This window comes from Lutjanus erythropterus, chromosome 14 (assembly GCF_056507025.1).
Source record: "Lutjanus erythropterus isolate fLutEry1 chromosome 14, fLutEry1.hap2, whole genome shotgun sequence".
In the NCBI taxonomy this organism is placed as follows: domain Eukaryota; kingdom Metazoa; phylum Chordata; class Actinopteri; order Lutjaniformes; family Lutjanidae; genus Lutjanus; species Lutjanus erythropterus.
This window is the reverse complement of record NC_139330.1, coordinates 32,667,331-32,678,263: the sequence shown is the minus strand read 5'-3', so window position 1 is coordinate 32,678,263 and position 10,933 is coordinate 32,667,331. Positions and strand designations below refer to the sequence as shown.

At 38.0% G+C, this 10,933-nt stretch overlaps 1 protein-coding gene across 1 annotated transcript; it reads right to left on the bottom strand.

The window, feature by feature from the left end:
• Window positions 1-5,827: 5,827 nt before the first annotated feature.
• On the bottom strand, window positions 5,828-10,018 carry LOC146315756 (G-protein coupled receptor 4-like). The gene is made up of 4 exons (XM_084735993.1): window positions 9,966-10,018; window positions 9,093-9,281; window positions 7,151-7,338; window positions 5,828-7,056 (listed from the first exon to the last, which is right to left on the bottom strand). Exons 2-4 carry the CDS (start codon window positions 9,264-9,266, stop codon window positions 6,519-6,521), a joined length of 900 nt encoding a protein of 299 aa, XP_084592119.1. The 5' UTR covers window positions 9,267-9,281; window positions 9,966-10,018; the 3' UTR covers window positions 5,828-6,518.
• Between the last annotated feature and the right edge of the window lie 915 nt (window positions 10,019-10,933).

Here is a 10,933-nt window from a genome sequence, read left to right as displayed (position 1 = left end):
TTAAGTAAAAACTTTGTTGGTATCACATCAAGAGGGCTGGAAGACACTCTCATATGTGACACTATCTAAAGGTTCAGACAGGGTGATAGAATAAATCATTACGTTGTGGGTAAAGGTTATCAAAGTAAGCTATGTTCGTCATAATGGAGGCTCTTATTGTCTCTATCAATAAAATAAGATAAAAATCACACAATCAGCATTCCTTTCAGCTGGGACACAGGGAGGGAGAGGATTTAGCAACTGGTCAACCGTTTTAAATAAAAGTACTTAGACCTAGACCTAACTTTAAGAGGTGCAATGGTATTGAGAGTAGACAAACAGATTGAATTGAAGCAGTCGGCCAGATCATTGGTATTGGGATGTTCAGACAGTTGTGAACTTTGATCACCAAACAGTGTGTGGAATTCTAAGATACTTTGCTCATTAAGAAAGCGAGTGGACAAGGTGCTGGGTGTAGCTGTACTGATGGCAGGTAATTCACAGTTAAAAACTACACATTTGTGATCTGATACAGTCATCTCCAAGAGTTTGATGGGGGATATTTCTACACCCAGTGTAAACACAAGGTCCAGTGTGTGACCACGGTTATGAGTTTGCCCAGACACGTGCTGATTGAAGTTAAAAGAAGAGGTGATTTTTAAAAAATCAGTAGCATAAATGTGGAAAGTTAAAAAAAGTGGAAAAAAGTGGAGTCATCAACATGAATGTTAAAAACACCACAAAGAACAATTCTGTCAAAATTTAAAACAAGGGTGGATAAAAATTCAGAACATTCTGTTAAAAAGCTGGTAAGCAGTTTTGGGGGGGCGGTAAATTATCACAAAGATGATCGAATGGCGGCCGCAGACTTTAAAAGTGGGAACTTCAAATGAAGAGAATTCCTCACAAGTTAGTTTAAAACATTTTAAGGTTTTCTTAAAAACACTCACTAAACCACCACCATGACCACTGAGTCTGGGTTGGTTAAAACAAGCATAGTTTGGAGGACACAGTTCAACAAGAGGGCCATGATCATGCGATTGAAACCAAGATTCTGTTAAAAACATACAATCTAGGTTTGCAGATGAGATAAATCATTTAAAATAAAAGTCTTATTGGATATGGATCTTGCATTAAAAAGTGCAATGTTAAGCTTGTTCAGTCTGGGAGCCAAAGTTGGAGCAACAGTCGGAATCTTTAGTAGGTTGTTAATATTTCTGTGTGAGTTGTTCGTGGTTCTGTTGTGAGATCTATGTGTTACAATAACAGGAATATGAGAACTTTGTAAAACAATGTTTGAAGGAGATGAATTTAAAGGTCAGTGGGTGGAGCTAGTGAGCACGGTGGACACTGTTGCTGACAGTTAAGAAGAGTTGGATGCAATGACCGGTGTTGTGTCCAGGTGTGCTGCAGGAGTAGTTAGTCATGTGCGTTTGGCGGTGAAAACAGAATGAAAAATATAGGCAGCTAGGGCACGACTGCCCTGTGAGCTGGGATGAAGACCGTCTCTGCTAAAAAATGATGCACGATCCCAGAAAAAATTAAAGTTAGCAATGAAAACTACATTGTGTGAGGAGCAGACAGACTGTAGCCAAGTGTTGAGGCTTAGCAGCCTGCTAGAACGCCCTATGCCTCGATTGAAGGATGGGGTGGGACCAGAGATAAAAACTGATTTTTTGCAGCCCTTTAGGACTTCAAAGAGACTGTTAAAATCACGCTTTAAAATTCTCAGACTGTTGTTTGGTGGTATCATTAGTGCCGATGTGGATGACAACATTTCTGACTTGTGGATGTTTACTGAGAAGAGTTGGAATGTGCCGAACTATGTCCAAGACCGTGGCACCGGGGAAACAGAATGGCGCAGCCGTTTTGGATTTAATGTTCCTTACTATGGAGTCACAAATGATCAGTGAAGCAAGAGGAGGGAGCTTGGAAGTCTGACCTGGAGAGGGGATTGTAGGATGACCAGTGGACTGTTGGTGTCTGGCACATGAAGAGGGGGTGTGTCGCCGGGAGCTTGCCCTCTCCAGTTCAGTGGCTTGTACCTGAGAGCTGGCCCCAGAGCGAGGAGTGAACTGCACGTAACCGGGTCGCTGAGGGGGAACATGCCGTTGAGAGTGACGGTCAACAGGTGGGATAAACGACTTGGACACTGCTGTGAAGGTGGCGACAGGGGGCCGTCAGACCCCGGGGATGATGCTGGGAGTGGAGGAAAATCCTGCAGGATGGAAAATTTGTTGCTCAGCTGGAAATAGTGAAATAGTGAAATAGCCACTGTGTTGACTGTCTGTCTTATCTTATCTTACTCTTGTCTGTGAGAAAAGAGGCATAGTCATTGCATGCCTTGGTGGACAGCAGTTCAGGAGGGACTGACGCTGATGGGTTTGTCAGTCTGTCAACAACAGTGAATAAAGTCTGTGCATTTTTGTTATTTTTGTTGATAATCTCAGAGAAAAAGGACTGCCTTGCCCTTTTATACATTCTCTTTTTTGAGCTTTTATCAGTGTGGCATTCCTCCATGGTGCTTTTTTCTTACCAGTGACAACTTTGACCTTTATAGGAGCAATAGTGTCCATAATATTCATAGCTTTAGAGCTAAAACTATGAACCAGATCATTGTGACTGTGGGCAGAGCTGGTGTGGGTGCAAAATCCTGGGTGAATAGTGTACAGGTGCTTTCATTGATATAGTGTTTTCTGATCACCTCTGTTGTAACTTTACTGGTGTCAGCGGAGATGGGCATTTTAAAGAAAACACAATAATGTTTAATGTAGGAACTACTTTTTTGGGGGCAGGATCTACTGCCACAAGAATCTGAAGAAAATGCTCTTCTTCACTGCTGAATAGTGCAAAAAATGAGGATTGAGTATGAACAAAAAGAAAACTAAAATAATCATACAAATATGTAGGTTTTTATACAACGTGAAACTCACTGGAAGAAATGTGTAGCCCAGTTATGGAACTGGATGATTGATATGAAATAAAATAGACTGACAAGAAAGACGTTTATCTGGGATAAACAAATGACTGGCTCTTGGCAAAGAGATGTGTGCACATTGTTTTATATCGGTGAGCGTGGTGATACATTTCTTAACAACGCCAAGATCAACACTCTCTTCATCTGGTCAGCAATAGCATCTGTTCTTTTCTGTGTGACCAGTTAAATGAGTTTATTTTGGATTTGCTTACTCAAATGCTGGTATTTGTACACCTTGCTTTCAATCCCTCTCAAATGCTTATTCATTACAGGATCAAACTGGGCCAATAGTTTAAACTGACCCAGAAAGTGGGCTCACGGAGGTGCTCTGAGAGGCCTCAAAAACCTGGTCCAGATCAGCCAAATGGCACACAGTGTCCTAAGGATCACTTTCCAATGGTTGATCTCCAGGTTTATTAACTCCTGGTTTGAAGCTTTCCACAAGGTGGTGCTGCTTCTCCATATTTTGTATGTGCTCCTTGCTGCATTCATGAGTCAGATGGCTACTGATAATTTTCCATGTCTGTAAGCCATGGGTGCCGAGCTGTCCTCTTCCAAAGACACAACAGCCATACGGCATCTACACTGACTGAATCCATTAGTCACATCCTAGCAATTTTACAAAATTTTTCATTCCTATCTCCTAGTTTTCTTTTGCAAACCTTGGGAAGTTGGTATCCTTTATTTGTTTGGTACCTTTAAAATATATGTGTGTATATACATATATATATTTCAACCTTATCTGCCAAACTTGTTACTCTTGCTGGCGCTGCACAGGTCGCTCTGTGATGCTGAGCTGGAGAAGAGGCGGTCCCAGCTGATGTCTGGTTTGTGGTGGTGGTGGTGGCTCCTCCGTCATGTGGGCTGTTTTATTAAAGAATTTGTAAGTTTAAGGGACCTTTCCATGAACAGAGAATCTTCCTGTTTTGTCCTTTTCTTTTCAAATCCGCTTTGAAAATTGAAATTTCCAGAAAATGTACAATGTTGTGTAAACATATAGTATGATATAAGATTTTATCCATATTGCCAAGCACACAGCAAACCACACACACTATATCCACACAGTGAGTAACAACACAGTGCGGTCTGATAATCTACATGTCCTTCCTCTGAACACATATCTAATTGTACTAAAACATGAAGTTCATTTCCTGTTACAAAGATGTTGGCTAGCTGATAATTGGTTTCATCACATCCTTGTCTCCCTTGGATATTTGTACTGAAAGTGCACAGAAACCTTTAATTTGTCTGTGATGATCTACATGGATTCTCTTCTTTTTAGGACCTCTTACAAAATTGGTTCCCAACATGGGGTCCAGGCCCTGCAAAAATCACAAAGGGTCCCCAAGGCTTCATCTGATTTACAAAAGTCTACAAAAGTACAAAAAATATATTAAAAGTATACCAGAAAAGATACAGATACGAAAGATAAAGGCTCTAAGAATGATAACAAGGATACCATAGGTTGGGAACCACTGCCTTGCAAGATAACATACATACATATATATTACACAGACATTAGACATGAATTAAAAAATATTTGCACCATGTCAACTCAGAATACCCATAAGATACATACGCACACATCAAGAGACTGTCTCACTCTTAGCGCACACAAAAAATAAAATGTGCATTATTATAACTAATAGAAAATAATAATAATATCAGTCATATATGTATATATATTATAAATAAATTAAAATACACCTCATAAAAAGAACAATAACAGACCTCACCTAGGACATGATGGGCCTATAAAACTGTCTGTGTAAAAGTCTAATCATAAAATAAATGCAGGCTATCATTACATTTTTTGTATTTTTTTTTTAATGGTACATTGAATATACACTGCAAAATATTCAGCCTCTTTTTTTCCATCTTTGTCACAAGTATTAACCACTTTTGAGGGATCAGTGCAAACAAATATGTGTTTAAGTATGTATTAAGTATTCAATATATCATATTCCACATAAAGAATATTGGCTGATATATTGATATCAGAATATGTTTACTGTTCTCTTTTTTACAGTTCAATATGCTTTGTTGGCAGGAATGTCTTATAAAAAATATTGTCAAAGCGCTGATGATATAATAAGGAAGAGCAGTACATATTATTTCAATTCGATTATAGTATTTTAAAAAAGGAAAAATGCAATTTGTAAAAAAGTAAAACAATTAAATAATAAATAAAATAAGATTAATATATAAAGAAAAAGCAAAATGTGTGTGTTTTCTATTTTTTGTCACATGTTGCTATTCATATGTCAGTCATTGTGTGACGCTGAAATTAGAGACAAATTAAATTTCTTATAGCATTCTGCTCTGATGTTATTGTATTTGTTGCATTTTACTTTCTAATATCTGTATCAGCATCGCCTCCAATATTGGTCAAGCCCTAACAATGTCTAAATAGATAAATTACTCAAAAGTATAAAGCTAAATTACTCTGGACATTTGTGACATGTAGGCAGATATTGACCTCATTAATAAAAGTCTGTAGTTCTTCAGTGAATGTGATTTGGGGCCACATTTCTGAGTCAGAAAGATGAGAACAGTGTGTCCTGAAGCTGTTTTAACACAACTTTATCCAAATATTCAAAATAAGTGTTGCACACCACAGAGGACAGTCATGATTTTAAACCTGTCACTTTAAAACTATTGAGCAATGTAAGCAGATAGTTACCCTCACTACAGAAGCACACAGCAAGAAACACAAGGAAGTTCACTGCTGCGTCTCAGCATCCGGTCAAACAGATAGCAGAGACAGATTCCTGCAGCCTGTTCTTGAAACACACTGACTGCACTTTTTCTCTTTTGAGGGAAGACGTCCAGAAACAGGACTGAAACATTTTGGATTAGATTCAATCGAACTTTATTGTCATTGCAAAGAGTACAGGTGCTGAGATGATGTAATGCAGTTTAGGATCAAACCATAAGTGCAAAAAGAAGTAAAACTGAGTGTGAGAGTATGTGCATATGTATAGAAATATAGCAGTATTATTAACATTATTAAGAACATGCTAAAATATAGAGTATGAACATGTGCAGCATTTATATGAGGCAAAAGTGCAAATACAATTGCATCAACAGGAAGAAGTTACATACAGAGTATTATTCACTGGTACAAACACTATAGCACATACGTGCCAGTGTTTTTAGACATTTTTTGGTATGAAATTGTAGGAGAAAGTGGGTTTTTTTTAGAGGCTTTTTGTGCTGTTCAATAAAAATCAAAGTAAACTTGTTCCAGGGAGAATAAAACTTCACTCTGTCCTGACTGCCTTAAACAACCTTAGAAAAAAGCCTTGGGTACGAGGTTATTAACTACTGATGCCCAGCCCTAGCGCTATTGGCTACTGTAAACATCAATCAATGTCTGCAACAAGTCCCTGCCTAGCTGCCTGTTTTGCAGGAAACATATAAGCAATAAATACTGCTAGTCGTTTCATGGGAACTTAAAGGTTTCTTTTTGGGAATCCTATCAGTAGATGGTGATATCTGTCTGGTGTCTTTTTATTTGTCTACATTTCTCCTTCTGTTTTCTCACCTTTCTCTCCCTCCCTCATGAAGCTGACTGTGTAAATGATGTCATCATTGATGCTGATGAACTGTTGAAATCATCGCTGTCCATTCTGCAACAACACACAGAGGACAAAATCTTGTCAATAATCCCTTTCCTCATGAAAATATACAGAGCCAAGTCTGCAAGAGGAGTCGACTTAAGAAATACATAAGACAGGATGTTGAAGGTAAAGTTTCTTTGTGTCTGCACCATGACCCAAATGACATTTGGCAGGAACAACAGGATGTAAATAAACAGAACCAGAACCAAAACTCCCACAATCCGTCGTTTTTCATCAGAGGGTACCGAGATTGAAGCAGACAGGGCTTTGAGGGTCCCACCCAGGAAGAATATGAACAGTGGGAGGGGAAGGAGGAAAAAGATGCCAAAGACAATTTCTGCAACCTTCAAAACATTCCAGAAATATAAAGTGAGGAGGATGACAAGAGGAAGGACCCAAACCAGGACAGAGACCACCACAGAGATCTTGATGGTTCGTCTGAAGCGGTACCACATTGGGTGGACGATGACCAAATACCTTTAATACAAGATGGACACATAGTCTTTTAGGAGCCTCAAAATTATATAGTAATATAATGATCAGACAAAGAGGTAGCTGCACAAATAGTTACCTTTCCAGAGCGATGCATACCATGAAGCCAACACTGACCATCAGGCTGAAATCATAAATAAAATGGACAACATGATAAATCTTCCTCTCCTTTGTTGGTACCACCCAAACGATCAAGCAGCAGAGCTGAATGAGGTCAGAGATGAGAAGGTTGATGACGTAGATCGGAGCAACATGATCATTTCGTACCTGCAGGAAAACATTGATAAAAGTAAACAAGCAGCTGTAAACATGTTCTGAACTCCACCTCCTCCCACATATGTCTTCTTGATCCACCCAGCAGTTGTAGTCATTTATACATTTCTGCATTTTTCATCAAACTCTCCTTTGTGCTATCAGGAATGTCAATTTTTTTTTGCTGCTTTGATTTTCTTTTATATAGAAATAAATAATGCATGGTCCATTAGCTTGATGCTAATACATAATGGAAATTCCCATTGACACGCTACAGGAAATTAGCATTGCAATCACAGGAATATTATTTAAACAAATGGAACCATTTTACTTGACATGCTTAACAGAAAACAACGTGTACTGTTTTTACCTTAACACTTTGTACAATAAAACTGACCAGCCACCAGTGATGTGTGGTGAGGTTCATGGCTGGTGAGGCACTGACTCTTTCAGAATCAGATTTACAAATATATGAACCCAACAGAGTAGCTTATTCACCATTTGATTGGCAGCAGTTAACAGGTTATGCTTTATATCTCATATAAGCATTACGTGACGCATATTTAATTTAAGGTCAACCCCCCAATCTTGAGACAAAGCAGGAAAAAATACAGTTGTCAAACAGCAATAGTCTAGCGAGAGTTTAGCAAGCACAAAGAGCACTTAACTTTTTGCTCTACCATCTGAATAAGACACTTACTCTTTGGCTGCACAGTAGCAAGAAGACTCTCTAAGCTCACGAGCGTCCCCTTCCATGCGGCAAGAGTATTGCCTGCCTCACCTCGTGCCCTTTTACTGCAGTTTATGATGGATCAGCGAGACTAAACACGTTACACACATACATTATATATACATCAGTTAAGACTATGGAAAGTCAGCGACTCTTCCCTGTATTTGAATGAGAAATGCGAAAATTCAGTGATTTTGAATTAAAAAATAATCAAAACTGTTGGAATTGTATGGAGAATAAATTTATAGTACAGATCAGTGAGCAAATATTAACATTTATTTTATTTTATCATTATTTGTTTTTTGTCTTTCCATGATGACAGGTGAGGCTCTGCCTCCCCTGACCGCACCTCACTGCCAGCCACAGCAACCACAAAGGGCCAAAACTCAAACTCAAAACGCAATGGAAGAGACATTGCATGCCAGCAGAGAGCAGCACATATATTTATATTTTCAGTTATTGGTCACTACTTGATGAGCAGGAACAGCTATATGTAGCACTTTACCTCAAAAAAGTATATGCTTTTATTCATTCTGTTGTACATTTTATTTGCCACATTATATGCAAATCGAGGGCTTAAAAGGACAATTGTATATATTTAATTTACAATGTTTATCTGCATAGCTTTGACGCTGCTGAAATAAAACTCAAAGACTGATCAACATGTGGTGTGGCAGTCCCCAACTTGACTTCAGACTTTAAATTTTTGCCATGTTTTATGTGGTTTTAGTGTTTGTGGGCTATCCTGTTGAATTTAGTGCTAGCCTGTTGCTAAAGCAGCTACTCCCACAGACCTGTGCGATATTGGACTAATGTTGTAATATTGAGGGACGGTCAAGAGAAACTGTGTGAACGTTGAACCTCATTTGAAGCCAACTAAATATCACCAGCAGCAGGTTGGGTTGCCATCATCTGTTTTTTCTTGTTGCTGTCTGTGAAAGTTATCCTGCAGGATTAGCTGTGTTAGCACTGAGCTTTGTTTATGCATATGACACAAACAATAAATAAATAAATCTCAGGCATAATGTAACCCACATACCAGAGTTGAAAGAGCATAGATGGCCATGAAGATCAGAGGAAGGCAGATGACAAGTAGTATGTAAGTCACCACAACTTTGATGAACACTTCGTTCTTCACATCGTTGTTGTAGGTGATGTTACTGTAGTTATAGCTTTTGTCCTGTGAGGTGCTGTTAATGTAGAAATCTTCCATTCTTCAGGGTGAAACCTGATGTTTAATAAATAAATCAGGTTTTAGAAACAGAGGAAGTTATTTCACACATATCCATAGCGGAAAATTTTGTCTCACAACTGTCTTTTCTTTTTTAAATGAAAAATAGATGAGATTCTTGTTTTCAGCTTACTGAAGTTTCATTTGTTTCTCTTAAACCCCGAACAACAAGACTTTAATTAGCCACTGAGACAAATTTAAGATCTCATTTAAGACAACTGAGTTTTCTTTAAGATCTCACTATTATCCCAAGAGTTGATTATTTAAGACAAATTAAAGCTCACTTCGGTGAGACCTAAGATCTTGAGTTGGGCTCAAATTAGGCTCAGTTTGAGATAAGACTAAGGCTATCTTGCAAGAGCCAAATTTAAGAAACATGAGGAAATGGTCTGAGTCTCATCTTAGTGTTAATTTTAGTTCATTTATGTTAAGGAGACACAGGCCAGACAAAGATGAGATCTTATTTATTTATTAAATTTTCCTTTCCTCTGGGTCTACCAACATTCAGTGATATCACTTAAATGCAAAGTGCAAGTTCAGCATATAGTATACCTATGTATTCATTTCATATATTTTAATATAAATAATTATTCAGGCATATTCATTTTCATGACTGATTGCAGTTCTTTCATCATTTTTAATAATCGCTACATCAGAAAAAAGTAACATCAGAAAATTTACCTGTGAAACCTGGATGAGTTCCCTGCACCAACGTCTGACGTGTTGTTCTCTGCATGCAAACAGTCTGCAGTAAATATGGTCAGTTATACCATGTCATAACTTCCTGTTAATCTACACCTCCTCTTCTAAGGGTGAGAGACAAAAGTAGTCAGGCACCAATATATATTAGTGCCCCTGCCTGCTGTGAAACACAGTGGAAATATCATTTCACCTTTTGAGATAATCTCTGATGAAAAATATTATTTAAGTTTCTTTTTAAGAGCTTTTTAAGTGGATGCATTATCCTGTTGTGGTTCAAGTGTGAAAAATATGATCAGTCTGACTGATAAATAGCAATATGCTTTTCTAGAGAGCTGCAATGATTAATCAATTATGAAATTAATTGTCAACTATTTTGATCATTGATTATTTAAGACAAAAAAGGGAAAATTCTTTGTCTTCTGCTTCTTAAATGCGAATATTTTCTGGTGTCTTTTGCCCTCGCTGACAGAAAGCTGAATATTTTTGGGATGTGGGCAAAACAAGGTGTGATCTTTGGGCTTTGGAAAACACTGATTAACATTTTTCACCATTTCTGATGTTTTATCATTTTTATTTAATTGACTAATAAGAAAATAATTGTTACACAGAGAGGTAGGGCTGCAGCTAACAATTATTTTCATAATTGATTATTCTAAGTATTCTGACATGACTGCCTGCCTTCATCTCAGCTTAAAGTGTAGAGGAGCTGCTCAACAGAACTGGCCACAGCACAATAACGGCACAGAGAATGACATAAAGCATATATATCCCCAAAACTCCAAAACTTTAAAATTCCAGCAGTGGAGAAAGGGACACAGCTTCCAGTAGTGAGACTGAGGCTGCATGTTAACGGAATCTTTATTCGTGTTTTGGTCATCCTTCCTCTTTTATTTTATGTTTTTCAACTAGCAGACATGTGATCACATACAAAGAAAAGTGGGGTTTTG

Excerpts from the sequence above, each read along its gene's own strand:
- LOC146315756 (XM_084735993.1), bottom strand. The coding sequence starts at position 9,266 with ATGGAAGATTTCTACATTAACAGCACCTCACAGGACAAAAGCTATAAC. Across the intron at positions 7,339-9,092 it reads TCTATGCTCTTTCAACTCTG|GTACGAAATGATCATGTTGC; the intron begins GTATGTGGGTTA and ends GTTTTCCTGCAG. Across the intron at positions 7,057-7,150 it reads GTATGCATCGCTCTGGAAAG|GTATTTGGTCATCGTCCACC; the intron begins GTAACTATTTGT and ends CTTGTATTAAAG.